Source organism: Drosophila montana, unplaced genomic scaffold, assembly GCF_035044405.1.
Source record: "Drosophila montana isolate Dmon_TW-CO22-7 unplaced genomic scaffold, ASM3504440v1 contig_3848_1, whole genome shotgun sequence".
Lineage (NCBI taxonomy): Eukaryota > Metazoa > Arthropoda > Insecta > Diptera > Drosophilidae > Drosophila > Drosophila montana.
In genome coordinates this window covers 225,507-245,041 of record NW_026998720.1, presented here as the reverse complement: position 1 = coordinate 245,041, position 19,535 = coordinate 225,507, and the positions used below count along the sequence as shown (strand labels likewise).

At 42.1% G+C, this 19,535-nt stretch overlaps 1 protein-coding gene across 5 annotated transcripts in view; it reads left to right on the top strand.

Annotated features, from left to right (window-relative positions):
- Positions 1 to 19,535, top strand: part of SKIP (Shal K[+] channel interacting protein) — a 161,706-nt gene that overhangs the window by 90,763 nt on the left and 51,408 nt on the right. Inside the window, exon 3 of one of the 5 annotated variants that reach the window (XM_064696567.1) lies at positions 2,298 to 2,401. The exons of the other annotated variants lie outside the window; for them this stretch is intronic. Within the exon in view, the coding sequence (XP_064552637.1) occupies positions 2,298 to 2,360 (63 nt within the window). The 3' untranslated portion in view covers positions 2,361 to 2,401. Of the gene's footprint in view, positions 1 to 2,297; positions 2,402 to 19,535 lie in introns of those variants that run through there. 5 annotated transcript variants of the gene reach the window in all.

The window sequence follows — 19,535 nt, the reverse complement described above, 5'->3', positions numbered from 1 at the left end:
CCCTGAGGCCAAAAATTGTCGCACATGCGGCACCAAATTAAATCACAACTGCATATGTAGCTATTCGCCTGGCTATTGGGGTGTCCGAGTACGTGGGCGTGGCACTAGCCCGCAGTATATGAATGGCAATTTGTTGCGTACATCTGTCGAACTCCATACAGACACATCCACACACACACAACCACATCACCAATCGCCATTTTTAGAGCCGCAAAATGTTAGTGCATCAAATTATTACATCAAATGCAATGCTCAATTTCAGTTGGTGGTTGGTATTGAGTAATTGATATAATGTCAGACATCGTCGCCCACTTAATGTCCAAATTGTCAACGGGATTAGTGACCATCAGGGCTCGACAGAAGGGGGGTTGTTCGGCATTATGTGAACGTGCTCTAATGCCATATCGTTGGCATTGCCAGGGCCAATTGTTGGCCATTGTGCGGACTGAGAGGTGGCATCGTTATCATTAACGCAGCACATCATTTCGTAGCTGTCAGCCTGGTTGTCACATTCATTTCTGCATATGTGCTAAATTTTTGGGTAATTAAACGAAACGGCAAAATCAGCCAACATATTTTCATTTGTCGTCGCCCCACAATCCACCACCCATCCAAAATGTAATTAATGCGCGCCATTGTTAATAGCAGGGCATTTGCATATTCGCATATTGACAGGACAAAATGCCCACTGATAACAGGTTGAAAGATGAAATTTGTAAAACAAAAGCGTTTACTATGAATGCCACGTTAATGGGAATGGTCTTTCAGTCTTTATGCATTCAAATTAAAATTTGAGTAAAAATTAATTTGGCAGCAATTTGTGGCGTCTTCCCCTTGCTGCAACAGCTGCAGCTGCCATTAAAATTCCTTTTGGCCAAATCCCTTGCCTCGAGGGCTCGAGCTCTGATCTTTGCACAAATAATTACTCATTGTCATTGTAATTGGCGTGCGGGCGTTAAATGGATGCACAGGCGGCCCACACCGGGCCCAGGGCGTGGCATTGGCACAGGCACAGTCACAGTCACAGTTGGTCAGGGCAGTGCGAGTGGTGGAGAATGACAATCTGTGACATTTTTGCTTGATCCTCTACTAACTTGATTATTTGTGAGCCGTTGTGAGCGATGAGTAAGCAGAATAGAATGGCATAGTTTAAGGAACATGCCGACAAGGCTGCTGGCACGTTGCATATATTTGGGACGCTTTCCTCGATGTTTCTCGAATACTTATTACTTTAGGTGTTGGAACGGGGGATCACTGCAAAGGGTGTTTTATTTTTACACGTTTTCAAACTGAAGAGAGGGTATATTATTTTTGGGCAATGCTCTTCTTGCTGTCTTGAACGATATTAAAGCCGATAGTTTTTAAATTGTCTTAACTAAACCTTAAAGATGGCGGGGAAAACTAAAAGTAGCCACCAAATGTTACCGCTGATAACCCCCTTCTCAAATCAAACCAAATGGGAAAAACTTAGTACCTTTTCCCGTGTTAAAGCTAGAGTGACCAAATTTAATTATCATCATCAGATCAATGTTGATATATAAATATATAGGGCCCAAATGCGAACACCTTTTTTTTACTGAGTACAAATGAAATTAAAATATTTGCGCTAGGGTATTTAAGCTTCGGCACTTTGAAGTTACTTTTTGTACATTTATTGTGCTCACATGTGATGGGGCAGCTGCTGATGATCCCCAATGGACGTTGGGTTATATTGTGCGCACGTACTGGAATTTTCATTTTATGTCATTTCAATTTTCCTGCCTCCGGTTTTTATAGACGCAACGAAAATGAATCGAACGGAAAAAAGGGTTCAATTGAAAGATGCAGCCGCAGCAGCAGCAACAGCAACAACAAGCAATAGCTCGTTGTCTGCCATTTTTGGATTGGCTGCGTGTGTGTATGTGCGTGTGTGTCTGTCGGTGTGTCTGTCGGTGTGTCTGTCGGTGTGTCTGTGTGTGTGCGTTACCTTTGGGACTTTGTTGACGTGCCATGAGATATTGTTGCTTGTCTGTTTGTTGTCCTCTGTTCTTTTTTTTATATTATTTTTTATGCGAGCCTTTTGCTAGCTGGACAAAGTCCAAGCTAACTTGTCCAATCTCGGCCCATTGTGCATTAGTCATGAGCAACAAATTACCTGCGGCATGTGTGAGAAACTCAGTGCCTGCGGGCCAAACGCGTTGACAGCTCTGTGCCGGCCCCTTTGGGCCACAAGTGACCAAGTGTGGTGCGGCGGTAGCTGCTAACAACTCGCAACTGAAACTAATTATTTAATTTTATATTTGTTCTTCTAATTGCAGGTAAGCTTATTACACTGCACTACAAAAAGAACCACAACAACAGCAATTAACAAGTACAGTTAGCGTAAGTGCTTGTCTACAATTTTAATTAGTTTTAATGTACATGTTTTAAGCCCGGCTCTTCTCTGGTTTTGGCCAGCTGAGCACTTGGCCAAATTAACTAAACACATGAAATTTTAATTTTAAAACAATAAATCATTTGGCAATGCGAGAGGCCTCACGATAAATGTTTGCAGCTGCATAATTTACGCACAGCATTTATACGTGCATACATGTAAACGTATATGTATGTGTGTGTTTGTGTGTGTGAGTGGGTGTGTTGACTTTGCCGCACAATTAGAAACACATTAAATATTTAATACGCCGGCACATGAATTATATGCAAAAACATTGTTTTCAGCGCTTTTGGCAAATATTTTTGTTTGCTTAGTCGCTGCCACATGTAAAATCGCTGATTAACGCATTGAACCACTTCATCAAAGATTAAACATAACACAAAAATAAACACACCTGACACGGAAATTAATTAAATGCGTACACAAGCGGGGCGAAGCTGGCAAAATTTATCATTGTGTTGATTTAACTAATTTTTCTTTATTTATATAAACCAAAAAAATGTACAATAAAAGAGAGTACTATTTATTTGTATAAATTAGATAGTAATAAACATCTGTATAGCCCAATAATTCGAATGTTCATTAATTATTACATTTTTTTAATCGTTTTTTCGCCAATTAAATTATGTAGATGAACAATTGTCATGACATTTTTTTTTGTTACAATTCATTAAAAGCATTTAACTAGCTTAGATTATTAATTTATTCAAGTACTACAAATATACTTTTAAAAACAATTTTTGAGAACCTTCTGCTAGAAATAAACTACTTTTTCAAGTGATTTTACATTTAAATGTAACTTTATTTCTCTTCTTAGTTATCCCTAGTTTGCCTTAAATCTGCCTAAGGTTTCCTTCCCTAATTTTTTTGCCTCTCAATTTTTCAACGGCTGATGACACACCAAAGCAGTTTCGAACTTTTATTACCCCTTGTTTGATATATGCCCAAGCCATACGTAGTATATACTCATTTTATGACTCTTTTGGAATTTTTCAACTATTTATTTTTACTGCTACTATTTTAGCTCTCGCCGTCTAGTTAGGTGGCCCGCCTCTTTTGCCATTGGATAACGCCCCAGCAATATCAGCAAAAATCAATCAGCCAATGTCGCCGTCAATAAAAGCGTATAAACCCCAAAACTGTGTGTATTGCACGCTCTAAAGGCTTGAGAACATGCCACACAGCGCACTCACACCAACACACACACTCACACAATCCGCTTGGTTCGGCAATCAAGCACATTTATTATGCATTTTTCATATGACAATTTTTTTAGCACTTCAAGTGGACCCATTTAAAAGCGACCGCATAAAAAACAGCTATATATATATATATATATATGGAATGCCGTTGTAGCCTTTATGTATGCACATGACTGAAGTTGTGGTTGTGCGTGCGTGTGTGTGTGTGTGTGTGCGTGTGTGTGTGTGTGTGTGTGTGTGTGTAGCCAAACAAATAAAAAACGCAAATTACCCGCATTTTTTACAAGCATTTTATTGAAAATTGAAATTTATGCGTCGCATCGCGCTGAGTACATTGAGCAACTGAATAACCATAAGCCCATGTGGTCCTTACCACACACATATACGTTGCTGATCCCTGTCGTATCGCTGTCATCTCTAGCAGCGGATACTTCACTCGCCACATCGATAAACGTGGCACTTATTGATTTTCGTGCGCTGTCTGCCAACAAATTCATAAATTTAAATGGCCGTTTCACATGCAGAAGCAGGCACTTAAAGTTTGCCACGATGAAGCCACCGAAAACTGAGGCATAAATCATGCAACTGCTGCAAAAGCATTCATTTGTTTACATGCCGCCCCGCCCCTCGCCTTACAACCTGTAACCGGTACCAATCTACCTGTGGCAAAAGGGTTGCAAAGCTTCTGGCATATCGCTTACTCCGTCAAGTCCAGGCTCTCACGCTCACGCCCACAGCCGCCCCTCTCAGCCGCACCACGTAGTTGTCCTTTGGCTTTTCACACATTTGCATATCATTTGCTTGGTGGGCGGTTGGCGCAAGGGGTTAAAAGGGGGCGTGCTAGAGCTGCTTATCGCCGGCGACACTTGCCGCGCCGCATTCAGTTGCCTACAACAACTTGCAACAGGGGCCGAGGCATTTCCGTTGCCTGGGCACGCGCTTGTTAGAAGCGAAGCTCTTAACGATATCGTGTCATTTTTTGCATTTCCTTGTGCATTGCTTTCAGTTTTTCACTGCTTTTCTGTATTTTCTTCACTTTTTTACGTTTTGTTTTTTTTTTTGCGGTTGCCGCCCTCAAGTGTGCGGCCTTATCGCGTGTTACGTAGTGGCACCTTCAGACAGTGGCTGCAACGGCCAAGTGATTTTAGCCAAAGCAGAATTAAACTCAGTTGCCGCAGCTCGCCAAATAAATCACACAGCCCCAGACAGCTAGAAGGAGAGGGAGAAAGAGAAAAAGAGTGAGCGAGATCGGGAGAGTGTGTGCCAGAAAGAGAGAAATATAATAAATAAATAGAGTTTTGTATGTTTGTGTGTGGCACTCGTAAATTTGTGTGTACGTGTTAAAAACTTCTCACGTGTCAGTCGTTATGCCACGGAACAGGCTTTATCTGCAATGCAGCAGCAGCAGCAGTGGCAGTTGCAGCATCGATTTTAGCCAAAAAAGAAAAAACAAATTTTAAATTATCTCGCATATCATTTGCATTTTCTTGGCGATTATGCAATATTTTCGCTGTGGCAACATCATGATGAATACCCCAAGACGTTGCTGCAATTAGTGGCAGGACACTTGCCGCAGCTCATGCATGTCAAGTGCGCTGAAAAGTATGCTATGCTTAATGCTGGATAACTTCGACTACGCTCGTTCAATTAAAAGAGCGTAACGAGAGAGACAGAGAGACAGAGAGAGAGAGAGAGAGAGAGAGAAAGAGAGAGAGAGGATGCGAGAGTGATAGAAAACAGCAATTTCTACGCCTTGTGCTGTAACGCCCCTGCCTGTGCCCCTGTCCCTGTCCCTGCAGGTCCAGTACTATAATGCACTGTGATTAATTTCAACGCCCAGCATCGCTTGTAACCCATTTGCATGCACAGCTCGTGCTTCGAGAGTCGTGACAGGATAATCCCCAGCTCGTTGTCCTTGCTGCTGCTCCAACTGTCTGCAGTGTCTGCTACTGTTACGGCTACGGCGGCTGTCGCTGTTTTAAGTAATTTTTTAAGGAAACCAAAGAAATTAAAAAAGCAGCGCCAGCTTTGGCAAGGATAAGACTTAAGGGTCCAGTCTACCTGGCAACCGTGGACCTTGGCCACGCCACAGACCTGGCTGGCTGTTGCGGCGAGCGAGGCAGAGGACTCGTCGTTTGGCAAAAATATTACAAAAAACGTGCCAAACGTTTATTTAAAAGGATTTATGTGCGTTACGTGCTAAATGTGAAATAATAATTTTTCTTATTTTTTCACTCTTCTTTTTACATTATATTTTGTGTTCTTTTTTTAAGCGCCATTTTTAATGCCGCACATTGTACAATGCAATGCCAGCCAAAACCAATGTGTGAACAGGAAGACGTAGGAAGAGTGGTGTGGGGGAGGGGGTGTGGGGGTAGGGCAGCAAGGACATAAGAGAGAAAAGCATTTTGTGGCTGTGGCATTAACTCAAGTCCTTTGCCATTTTTATTGAGCTGGCCAGCGCGTGAAATTGTTGTGGAGCAACTCTTTGGCAGAGATTTCTCTCTCTGGCCTCGAGACTTAATTGCATTTGAAGTTGGCTGCCAGTTCTGGGCATGTTCTAGCAGCCGGGCTGTGTGGCTCTTAAGTGCTGCGTCTACAGACTGAAAGGAAAAGTTGTTGTTTTTTTTTTGTTCCTATTTATTCGTTTTGCTGTAGATTTGCGTCTGCCATTGCCAATTTATGGCCTTCCATCGCTAGCTCTTTCCCTGTTGCGCTCTCTGGGGCAGTTGCTTTATTCGCATTGAAATCGAAAATGCGTAGATACTGCTCTGAGGCAGAAATACAGTCTCTATATACATAGAAAACATAGACAGACGGAAGATAGCTAGAGCAAGGCACTGGATGAGGACATTAGCTGGCCACAACAATACTGTAAACTTTGGCTGCTGCTGGTGCCCAGTTCCGACTGAGTTGCTCCGTCTTATTATTATTATTATTTTTATATTTTCCTTTTGGGCTCTCTCTTGACTGGTGTGGCAAGGCATGACCAGTGGAGTCCAGTGGTACGTTTGTTTTGCTGCCCGCACGCATATAGCATAATAATTAGGAGGGTGTCCTGCAGACGTCCTGGGCCGTTAATGCGAGACGCAGTCAAACAAAGACAACCCAGACACATTGTACAGTTCATTTTGCGGGCGCACAAAGTTTCTTAATTTTTTTCCCCCACCTCTGTCCCAACCCGCACGCCTGCCCTCTTCCCCGCTGGCTGCCACAGCTGAGTGAAAAAAGTTTTAATATGATTTGAAGCAGACATTGCAGCATTTGAAGCAGCAGCAGCAGCCGTCGCCGTCGCCTTGAGCTGAAATAATTAAAGTGGAGCATTAAAGTCGCGCCAGTTTCTCTACCTGCAGCAATGCGTGGAAGTTGCATGAACTTTGCCAAGCATAACTTATGCATGTGCAACTTGGCCCCGAGTAAAGACGTTGCCCGGCCTGCCTGGTCCCCCTGCCACCTTGGCCGCCCGCCTGCGCCCACAAGCACCACATGTGTGCATGCTTAATGTTTAGTTTTTGCCAGCGTCTTGGCGTCTTTTTCTTTTAGTCAGCTTATTACCTTAAACTTGGCTAAGGTTGTTGACTGCTGCAATTTGTTGGCTCAGACGGGCAGCCAGTCAGCTGGGCGACCCCTAAAATGTGCTTCTCCGTGTGTTTGTGTGTGTGAGAGAGATTGTGTCTGCGGGGCTTTTGTCCTTGGGGTGCGACTCTTAGACATGTGCGGCGCAGGCGAGCGTCAAGAATAAATTGAAATTCATATTCAAATGTGCCTTCTCTCTCTGTTTCTTTCTGTCTGTGCATTAGGGACGCCGTTTTCTTCTAATTTTCATTAGCCGACAATGGACATTTGAAGTCCCCAGCTGATGACCGCCAGCATATATTTGGCATATCCTTGCTGCAGACAAGTGTCAAAAGCTTTGGAAGCGCTCAAGTGAAAGTAATCCGGCAACGACGATGCTTTCCACAGAGGCAAAAACTTGTCATTTTTGCTTTTTATGTTTTCTAATTCAATTACTAAAATGCAAAGTAATAAGTGAGGGCAGCGTGGAAATGCAATGCCTAGACAGCATGGCTGGCCAAAGTTCTAAGCCATTAAAAATAAAATGCACTTTAAAAGCAACTTTTATTCTGGTTTCTCTTCTTTTTTTTTTCCCCTGCCAACTTGGAGATAGAGAGCAAACTTTATATAGTCTATATGGAATATGTACTTAGAGTACAGCTTTTGTATATCATGTATAATGCAAAATATCTGCTTAAGAACGCATTCGCTTTGCAGTTCTGCTGAGTCCTTATAGAGGAATATACAATTTTGTATTGCGTCTGCTTTCCGTTTCAGCAGCTGCTTTAAGCTACAACCGCATTCTCGTATATCTACTGGACTTAGTGCCGCAACGTTGCGTTCAATAAAACTTCAATTAAATTAAATAAATCTCAGTAAAAATGCGCAAGTTTTCAGCCTGAGTCCTTCCGTCTGTCGACGTCCAGTTCGGTTGTGGAGCAATCAGCAAACAGCCTGCGGTCATCATTAAATGTCTAATTTATTTCCAAACAACAACAAGAACAACTACTGCAGCAGCAACTGAGCAAGCGGGAAAATTCGTTATTACAAGATTTTCCATTTTCCACTCTCAACACTCCCCCTCACTCACGCTCTCTCGCTCTCTGTGTGCCGGCCCCATAAAATGAATTTAATAAAACTGGCACGTTTTCATTTTAAGTGCTGTAAATTTTAATTTAGTTGTTGCTTGCGCACAGCTGCGCCTCGAACGCCCACATGCCGCTTTTGAGAGGGCGTGTCAGTGGGCTATATCATCAAAGCCGAAAACTTTCGATAGAGATCAGCGTGGCGGGTTTGCGCCTTCATTAACAACAACAGTAACAACAGCAACAACAATGGGGGAAACGGAAGTGACTTGTAATGAAGCGCAAAGTATTTGCCTGATTTTCTTCCCATTTTTCTTTTCTTTTTTTTTGTATTTTTCTTTTTCTCCTCTGCTCTCATATCGTGCTTTGGCAGTTCCGCTTTAATGAGTTTTATCAGGGCGACAGTTTTGACAAAAATTGACTGCCATTTTGTTGGGCCGCGAGCTGTAAACAAAACTTGGCCCTGGCTATCAAACAGAAAATATGTTTTACTTAGTGCTTATTTATGAATATTTATGAATGCGACAAAAGTTTCCCTCCCAAAACTCCCTTTTTGCTCACCCCTCGCCCAATCACCACTCCCCACGCACCCTGCGCCCTTGCTACGTGTTTAGTTTGTTTATTTAAATGCGCCTTCAGCTATGCAATTGTATATTAATTCAGTCACAACTTGGACGACATGAACTTGTTGGTGAGGGTGCTGCGGGGAGGACACTCTCTTGCGACCAAAGTTGAGCGCTGAGACAGCGACAAATGCTAACTGACAAGCCAATTTCGCTATTCTCGGGGTTTACTCTAACAAAGTTGTGCGGACCCTTTGCAGCTGGCAACTGGCAGCTGACATCAGCAGCCACAACAACTGACACACGTCGCGTCGTCGTCGTCGGCGGCGGCATTATGCAAAACTGGCAAAAAGCCGAATTAAAAATGCAAATTTTGTGAGCCATTCGAATGGCATTTGGCTTTTACCTAGCCAAGCAGCTCGCACCCCCAATTTGGCAGCAATTGTTGTTACCCAACAGTCATCACGACCAAAGCCTATGGACAAGCCTAGCTGGCCTAAGCACTTGCCAGCAGGCTTTTCAAGTCTGAGTGCTGGGCAATATTTATTCTACACTCGTTAAAAGCCGGCCAAACCAAGCAACTATTGATGAAGAGTCCAAGGAGCATTCAATATTTTATATACAACATATTTAAGAACAAATATATACAGTATTGCATTTTAGCAGTTTAAATTTTTAGATATTTATCGGAATTATTCATACAATTGTTCTTGTTTAATATTTTCAAATTCTTTGAACACAAATAGTTAATATTAGATCCAACTAAAGCTATATTCATGCATTTTTGAAATTATTAATTGTGGCAGATAGAAAAGAACACTATTTGATTGCTGTTACACAACACACTTTGCCGCTTTTTAGATTTGTTTAAGCCCGACTGTGAGTGAGCCCTCTGTGAGCTACACAAAAGACGCACATACTTGTATACTAAATCTGTTGACTGTAGCATTCATGAAAAGTCTCTGATTTCTCCAGGCAGTCACATTTACCAATATGGACGTCAGCGGCTGCCACTGCTTTTGGCATAAGAAACTCATATATTCAGTCAAATTGCCTGCTCAAATAATGCTTCAACTGCGAATGTGAAAGCTACTTACTTTCTTTAGGTTTTTATACGTTTTCAGCTGGTTATTTGTTTGCCTATTATATATAATATACTATTTTTTTTTTATTCTTTCTTTGCCTTTCTGAATATCATCATTGTTGAGGTTTGCCGTAACCAGGAAAAATAAATTGAAAAATGCCTGTGGTCTGCTGCCGTGTGCTTTTCATATATTCTTGATATTTTTATTTGATTTTCCCTACAGCAACAAAATTGGCGCTTTAGTGCCGTTGTCAAACCGACTGCATGCCCCAATAAGTATGCAACGTTTCTTTGCCGAGCTGATTGTCAAGTCTGGCGTTCACGGTAGCACACACTGGCTCACATTACGTATACGCCATGTTGTTCCTGGCTCTTATTTTATTTCACTTTTTTTTATTGCTTTCGATTTTCATTTCGACGGCGCGCACGTGCGACACTAAGACGAGGATGCTCCACTAAACTTCTCCACGTTGGACGGCGTAAATTTCCTTTAAGCATGATTTTATTATATAAATTTTTTTTTCTTTTCTTTTTTGATGGGCCTGGCCGTTTTGCTTGGGTTCGATTGGGTTTGTTTTCGCTCTGCGTGAAATTCAATTTCCCATACACACAGCCAACTATGTTAGTGCCTGGCGTGTAAATAATCGTGACTCTATTGAGATATCCTGCAACCTTTTTGCATGCACATGTATTGAAAAGCCCTGCACAACAGAGGGAGAGAGGCCAACAAAAATGTAGTTTAATCGCTTTCTCTGCTTTCTGTTCTGTTATCCTTGCCTGCGCCTTTCAATGGCTGCGCTTTATCAGTAGACGCCATCGACGCCGCCGATTTACTTTTCCGTTTTGCTACAGTCAGGCTCGTATCAGTATGTGTGTGTGTGAGTAGCTTCCTTTGCGGCAAAACTCATGGCAAATATTCTTGATTTTTATTGCGTTCGCTCACAAGTGAAATTGCTTAAAATCTATTTGTAGATTTTATTATTATTTTTGCAACGGCGACAGTTCCGCCTCTTTTTGCGTGTCTCCTCACAATGTTGCCGTTGTTGCTGTTGTTGTTTTTGTTACTCTTGGCATGCCATTCCTGCCTGCAGAACAATTTGTTCCCTTTTTGCATGGCTACATTTAGCTTTGGAGGCATTTTGCAGTCTGTGTCTTGATTTTCCGTATATTTTTTTTTTTTCGTATATCAGTTGCCGCATTCTTTTTGGGTTTATTACTTGTCTGTGCTTTTCTTTTGGGCTGGGTAGCGGATCTATTTAAATTCATTCAGTTTATTTGGCCACAACATGCAAACATTTGTCCCGCTTGTTCGCATTTCTTTTGTCCAGGCCATTTTTGGCCTCCGTATTTGTCTCCGTATTTGCTATATTTTCCTGTCAAGCATTTCTGACATATTTTATGTGCATTATCTCATGTCCTTGTCAGTTTTGATTGCTGCTTTGACATCAATTTATGTAGTTCAGCTCTGCTTCGTTTTCACAGATTTTCACAAGTGCTTTAATTGCCAAGCATTTGGATTCTTTCTACTAGGAATTTTAATTGTGAGAAAGAGGATTTCCTTTAACCCAGACAGAAAGTGAAATCAGCATTAAGCACATGAAATTGTGTTGAATATAAAAATAAAATGATATATAAATCATACGCACCATTTAACAATAAAAGGCATTCGGGTATTGCCCTTCCGTCGTTACCCAATACAATGGCCCATAAACGCAACGCTTTCAATATCACTTATAATGCCACGCCCCACACCAAACCAACCGCCATTCGAGTCCGCACTTTTCCCTGTAGCCATTTGCAACGGAAATCAAGTCGCACATGCGAAAGTAAAAATTCAAACATTTTCTGAATACAAAAAAAGAAGAGAAAATAAAAAATATAAAAAAGCAGAGCGCAACATGTTTAAAGCGCAATTCTGCAACATTTAACATGGGACATGCCACCAGGGGCAGTTGTAAGATACTTGCCACTGTGCAAAATGAAAATACAAACTGGAAAACAAAAAGAACGAGTCCAGGAACTGGGGGTCAGTTAGAAAAGAGAAAGCAAAGCTAAGGCTAATGAATGTTAAAAATCAATTACAGGAGAGCGAATGCAAGGAAATGGAAAAAGTAATTTATAAAATAGAAGTAAATATGCTAAATGTGAAGACAATGTTCCTGCTGCGGCTGATGATGATGATGATTATGATGATGATGGTTGTTAGCTGCAACTTTGGCGATTTCCGTTGACAACTTCACAACATTAGAAGCTACGGAGCGTAAAATTTTCAATTGAAACAGACAACAGGCAACTGGCAAGAAGCTCCGATATATTCTTTCTGTTTTTATCTAGATGGAAAGCTGAGTTGTCGTTAAATTTAACAACTTTCGATTTTCAATTTATTTTGCTGCCACGCACTTTGAGCACCTTCTATGTATTTCCTTTTTATATTATTTTTCAGCTGATGTGGCCAAGTCAACTGAACTTTAATTGTGGCGGCCATAAAAGTGTTTATGTTTGCGTGCAAACAGAAGCTACGCCCAGCTATTTAAGGCTATGTTTAGCTATAAATTTGTGGCAATATGCAGTTTGCAAATGTTGTTGCATACTTGCTGGCTTTTACCAGGTAAAGCGCTCTCTAAAAGTGAATTTAATATAATGACACCTTTTATGATTGCATTTGCTTGCCTTACTCACGCCCCTATCCACTGCTGCCCCTGCCATATACTGGCACTGCAGCTGGTCAAACTCACGTAGAGCTGATGGCATTAAAAGAAATGCTCAAGTAGATTGAAGGGGGCGGGGAGAGTGGCCAAGGCATAGAGCAGAGTCAGCAAATTGTGGCATAAGGCGTTGCTAACGAGCAACGAGTGGAGCCAACTGCCCCCGCCAGGCTGCCTCTGTTCTTCTTACCTGTCTTGTCTTGTTGCCTGTCGATGGCTGCCTGGCTGGCTGACTAGTTGGCTGGCTGCTCGAGTTGCCGTCTTGGTTTTGTTGTGCCGTCTGTGTCCTTTCCTATGTTTGTTCATATATACACAATTACCAGCTAAGGCGATTTGCAAAGCACAACACAACAACACAAGCACACATCAGGTGTGGCTACTGGCTGCACACTCAAGTGCTGTTATGCCATTGTCCTGCGCTTTTGTCCTTTCGCCGCTGCCCGTTTGACAATGTTTACAGGTGCAAATTTCAAAGTGAATTGCTTTTCTATCGTTTGGAAAAGTGCTGCAACACGCAAGCATAACTAAAGCCTTTCAATTCGCCCTCTCATAGACAAGGGCCAAATTAGTTCAAGCCAAAGACACTCACACTCACACACACACGCACATACGCATACACACGCACATGCACGAAGACAGGCTTTGTGGCAAATCTTTTGCGCCGCTGGGCACTTAGTAAAATTGCTGGAAAAGCTGACTTAAGCGGATTTCTATATTGTTGTGCTCGTTTTACCTTTGTGGGCGTGACAGTTTGTCATACAATACCTGGCACGACTTTAAGTGGCGCTTTATGCATGCAATGATTGTCATTAAGTATGTGTTTGTGTGTGTGTGTGTGTGTGTGTGTGTGTGTGTGTGTGTGTGTGTGTGGGTATGGGCTCGTGTGTGCGACATGGCAATTGACAGGCCATTGTCTCTCTGCTTGTGTGTGTCTGTGTGCATTTTAATTGAATTCTGTGCACAGAACATTTATTAACAATAATTGCATTTCATATGCCAAAAACCAGACTGTCCACAAGTGTCCTGGACTAATTTATCAATAAACTGTACGAGCCGGCACACATGTACAAATTTAAAGCCACACACAGACACACACCTACACACGCATGCACACATGCTTAAGCAAAAAGTTTGCAAAAATAATGAAGCATAGCTTGAGGCGCACAAACAAAACGTTGCACGCACGCAAATTGCAAACAAGCAAAGCAAACAAACCGACAACAACAACAACACCCACCTGACCACAAAAAATAACCAAGCAGAGCATTTTTGGCTATGCCTTCCCCTGATCTCTCTCTCTCTCTCTCTCTCTATTTCTCGCCGTCTCTGTCTCGCTGGGCTGCTGCAGGCCAAAAATAAGCGCAAAGTCACGCAACTGTAGAGTTTTGCATAAAATGCTGCCCAAAAGTAGAGGCAACCCTCTTTGCACACACACACTTGACCAGTGCCCACATTTTGACTGATCAACCAAGTCGAGCATTTTTGTTGAATTTGTTAGCCCGCCCGCCGCCCCGCCGCCCCGCCGCCCCGCCGCCTGCGGCTCTGCTGTCTGGCTGCTGGGCGTGTCCGAGCGCTTATTGTACCCAAAGGATTACCTGGACTTGTGCTTGTTTCTGTCACACAGTCAGTGTCAGCTGCTGCTGCTGCTGCCGCTGCTCTTACTGTTGACCCCGCCCCCTTTTGTAGCTGCTGGTGTCACGCACTTGCGAGCTCGTTTGCTCATCAATGCGACTGTTGCACATAGCTGCAACCCAACTCAGCTCACCTGCCGGCGGCCCTTTTGTTAAAAATGCAATTGCCTGATGCTTGCTTTGTGCCTGACCAACAGCAGCTGCCCCAGCTGCCACAACTGCCCCAACTACTGCTGTTGCTCCTGCATAAAGTCAGGTAACTCTTTTACATTTCGATTTGATTTTGTAGCTAGACTTTAGCTCAGCTCAGCTGCAGCAAAACTTTACAAAACTTGTGCGCTCTCTCTTTCTGTATATATTGCATCTATTGAATATTCCCCCTCCCCCTCCCCCAACATCCACACACACACACACTACCTAGCCACCCTTGGCTATTGCTCTTTTATTGATTTGACTTTTGGTAGTGGCTTTTTCAGTTATTTATTTATGCATGGAGCTGCAGCTGCTCTTAACTCACATTCTCGAGTGTTTCAACGCATTTTTATGGCAAAAGTTGTAGCTGAAGCTGGAAAGTTTTGTGCCCCTAACACTCCGCTTCTTCTCCAGCAATCTCTCGAGAAATAATCAATTTTTGTTTAGCTTTCTCGCATAATCAAATTCTATTTCGATTGCTTATGCTGGCAAGCTATATTTGTTGTTGCTGTTGTTGTGGCCATTTAATTTGCATATTGAATAATTTGTGAATTTTCTTCTTTTTGAAATGCAATTAAACTTGAGTAACATTTGACATTTCACTTTTAATTCTCATTGCAGGTAAGCCAAAAAGCCATTTATCTGCTCGACACACAGGTTTGTGTGTATCTCTATTTAAAACTGTTTGTTCTGACTAACTGACTGATTGATTGACTGTTTGGTAACTGATTGGCGCAGCCCAAGCCGCATAAAAACTACGAAGGTAGGAAAAATCACCAGCAAATGTGGAAAATGGGTGGAAAACGGTTGCATAAAACTTTTTTAATTTAAATAGCTTCAAAATCAATTTGAAAGATTTTTGCAAATATTCATTTTAGACTTGTTTTACAGTTTTCGGTAAACTGAACGTCCCGCTCCCTTCTATTTGGTAAATGAGCGTCAATTTTTGCATGAACGAAAGTTTAATGTTTGGCCCTAAGCTCATTTTTAAAGCTCTACATCGTAAAGGCATTAATGTGGGAATCAAATTGCACGGAAAACTTTGAATGCAACTTGTAATTCATTCGATAAACCTGAAACCAATTGAATAATATTCTTCACATTTTAAATACAAGAAGCGAACAGCTTGGCCCGTGCAAAGCCGGATAGTAACCGCAAGTATATAAAAATGTACCTATATACAAGCCGAAACTTGATGATCTAACTTTCAAGTTGACTCGCCCAGTAATTTACACTAATTCAGCCATCAGGCACTGGAGTAAAGCTGAAAATGTCAAGTACAAGTCGTAAGATCATAAATCTTGCTGCCGCGCACAACAACAACAACAAAACACACGGCAAATGCCTTTGGACGCGTCATAATTTAACACAGAAGCTATGTGCTAGGACATGCCACAGGATTCTTGCTATTGTTGTTGTTGCTGCTGCTGCTGTGAGCGTAAAATATAAATGTCCAATTTGCGCAGCGTCTGTGCAACTTTGGCGCCAAATGATTAACTTGATTTATGCGTGCGGCGACAAAAACTTTCGCACCGAACAGCTCCAAGGTACACATGCCACGCCCAATTGCCAGGTGTTGTTGCCTAGGTTTTTGGGTTGCAAAGTCAACAAAATACATGAAGTATATATATGCTTTTATATATTTATATATATTTACGCCGCATAAAAAACACATTCGCACACTTGCAATCATTTACGGCAACGGGGCGTTAATTTCCTCTTGCCACTAACTTGCCCTCCCATTGCTACACTTTAAGTCAAGTTCTAACCCCACACAACCCAACAGCACACCACCGAAATTGTTTGTGTGTGTGCAAAAAAAAACTGGAAAGAAAGGTTATCTTCGGCACGCAGTGAAGGCTAAATACCCTTGTAAGCAATATAGCCGATCATACAGAAGGGGCTCGATTGGATTCCGTCTGGCCGATATGTTAAGATTCAATTTGGTAATTGTTGCGTTTGGTTAAGATATTCTGCAAACGGAAAAGTTTCTCATTTAAATTACAATTGCTTACTGATTTTCTATTGAAGTTCGGACAACATATCTTTGTTGTGACATCTCTTTTATATGCAAGAATATAATTTACCTATGACAGCTATTTGATGTAGTAGTTCGATGCTTCCTAGATATGGGACACAATTACTTATCTAAGTAGACAAATTACAGATTGTTCTCTTTCTATGGGTTACCTTTTTCGCCACAAAATGAAGAGACCCACTGCAAGGGTATTAAAAAACTACGCATAATTCGTCTAACAAGCGCCATTAGTTGCCTTTCCCCCCCCAGCACAGGACTCGACAGCTGGCCAGGTTCTCATCGGTCGCAGTGGCCTCATTTGTTTTAATGTGTCAATTTGTTGACATTGTCCCAACTGTCTACATATATGTATGTGTGTGTGTACGTTTGGGCTTGTTGCGCATACGCCATGTTGCCCGACAACCTGAGTAGCTGCCCAGCTCGGTCAGGTTAGGCAAACGCGCACACACCTGTAATCTGTCGGTTGGCACCTTTAATACACGTTTAATGCCATCTGCCTGCTTGGCTGTTGGGGGGCGTGGCCATTTTCGGCCACTTTGATTTAACATACATATTGTTTATAAACTTTGAAAAGCATATTTTTTACGCTTTTGTTCCTCCCCGTCGTGTTGCCTTTTTTGCCTTAGTTGGGGCCAGCGGCGGCTGTTTTGTGGATTTTATCGCGTTTCGCCTGTGGCAAGCATCGCTTCCGCCCCGCTGCTGCTGGGGCAACAGTTTTATGGCTGGCCAAAGTTGTTGGCCATTTTGACATATTTCACGCTTTGCTTTTATGCTTCCTGCTTACCGAACCAGGCTCAAGTTTATATATATATTTTGTTCTTTGTTTTACTTTTCTTTTTATTTGCTGCGCTCATAAAAATTGGTTTTCGCTGGCGCTTTGTATCTATGGCCTTTGATTTTCGCTCTGGGCCTGCGTAATTAGTCACAGTTTTTTATTCATTTCTATTTATTTTATGAACAATTTTTGCGCTTGCTCTTTTTAACACCGCGATTAGCTGCTTCTTATCGATCAAAGGGACAATTGTCAGGACTCTAATTTTGTGCTGCCACTTTTATTAAAAGCCACTTTTGGCCACAACTTTTCGGCCCCATTTACGACTCCGCTTGTTCTGCATGTGTATAAACCATTAAACTTTTGTTTATTAAGTGCAAAATAAAATTGCCTCATTTGACAGCTTTTTCGAGTTTTGAGTCTGTGGTGCTTTGTTGAAACATAAATTGTAGCATTTACGGTTTACGAGCCTATGTACACTCGCGTTGCTGTGCTTTAGCTGGTATAAGATATGCCCAGTACTACTTTGATACCCTCTAAATATGCTTCAAGTGGCATATTGATATGAGCACATAGCGGCAAGGCTTTCATTTTTTATTTTGTTTCACATCTTATGCTCTTTCAAAATATTTTTATTATAGTGTGTCCTTACAGAAGACCTAAGAGATAGACAATCATATAAGAACATTCCGTTGGGAATAATTTTCTTTAAGAATTTAATTGAATTTTTGTTGTAGGAATTATTCTAACTACACAAATTCACAAGGCATTTTTATGCTTAACAACTAATTACTAAGTATTTGCTAGTGGTGCCCCCCTTATACAATTTAATTTAACAGTTGCATGTTTCTCAACTAAATGAAATACTTAATGCATTTCACTTAAATTACATACATTTAAATGATAAAGCTGCCAGGATATAAAAACTAAGTAAATGCAGCTCGTTTTGCCTGAATGTGTGAGTGAATGTGATTGTGTGAGTGAGCTTTTTGTGTGTGTGTGTGTGTGTGTTTGACTAGCATTTAGCAGCACGTGAGTTTCATAAAATAGGTCTTGTTTGCTGGCTGCATTACAAAATGCTTCCCCTATTTGGTTAGTTTTCGGGCAGGTGTGCGGGGTGTGCTTAATTGAGTTGCAAACGCCAAAGCGAAACGGTATAAAAAGCTAATTGCTGGCCATTGTTGTTAACGTAATGTTACGTAACGCAAAGCAATGCTCATTTCGATGCGCAACACTTAACACTAAAATGTTGAACAGTGCCAAAACTAAGTAGAGGGCGTGGCATTTAATGTGTAGTTTACGGTGATCATCGACGGGCGCTGCAACACCTGTTAGCATTCATTAAAACATTAGCGAGAGAGCACTAACTGCCTCGCTCTGCCTCCCTCTCTCTATCTCTGCCTCCCTCTCTCTATCTCTCCCTCCTCCTCTTCAATGTGTCTGGCATCCTAGTTTAGTGTCGCTCCCCTGGCAACCTATTCACCTCACGTCCCCGCCCCAATTTCATTGACGCGCCCACATTTGCTGACATGGCCGCCTGCTGGCTCACAGCTCGCCACAATTTTTATTTTCGTTCGTGTTTGTGTTTGTGTTTTTATTTTTTTGTATTTTAGTGTTTTACTTTTTCATCCTGTGCCACGTGGAACGTTTCAACATCGTAAAAAAATCGTCTGTGCTCACACTTGAGTCACACCGGCTGGGAAAACGGGCAACACCCGCTTCCCGCTTGCCCCTGCCCCACTTTGAGCTGTGAGTCCGCCTCAGTTTGTTTAGTTTTTTGCGGTTATCCGGCGTTTACATTGTCTAAACGCCCGGGCACAGCCAACAAGCGCACCGGATCTCATTTGGCAGCAGCAGTCCCCCCCCCCCCCCCCTACCACGCTTACCCTAACTCCACACACACTATAGGTAGCTCACTCAGCAATCGCCACCTATGCCACCCCCTCAGCAACTTTTTGTAGCGCACTTTTTTATGGCATTTTGTTGAGCTGCGCCAGCTACAGTCTCCCCGCCCATAGGTGTGTATACACCCACACACACACACTCATGCAAACTCACTTACATGTCGAGCAGTACTTGGTGTATGTGTTTCGGTCTACCCCCCGTTGTACATTTAATGGCGTTGATATGGTTTTATGACCTTTGTGGCCTGTTACACATACGCCCCGAAAATTGCATTGTTCGCCTTTTTTTTCTCGTTTCGTTCCTTTTTTGTTTTTATTACATTTATTTTATGTTTTTTATGATTTTGTGCTTTTGTTTCTTATGTTTAATTTTCGTTCTGCGCCCACGAAG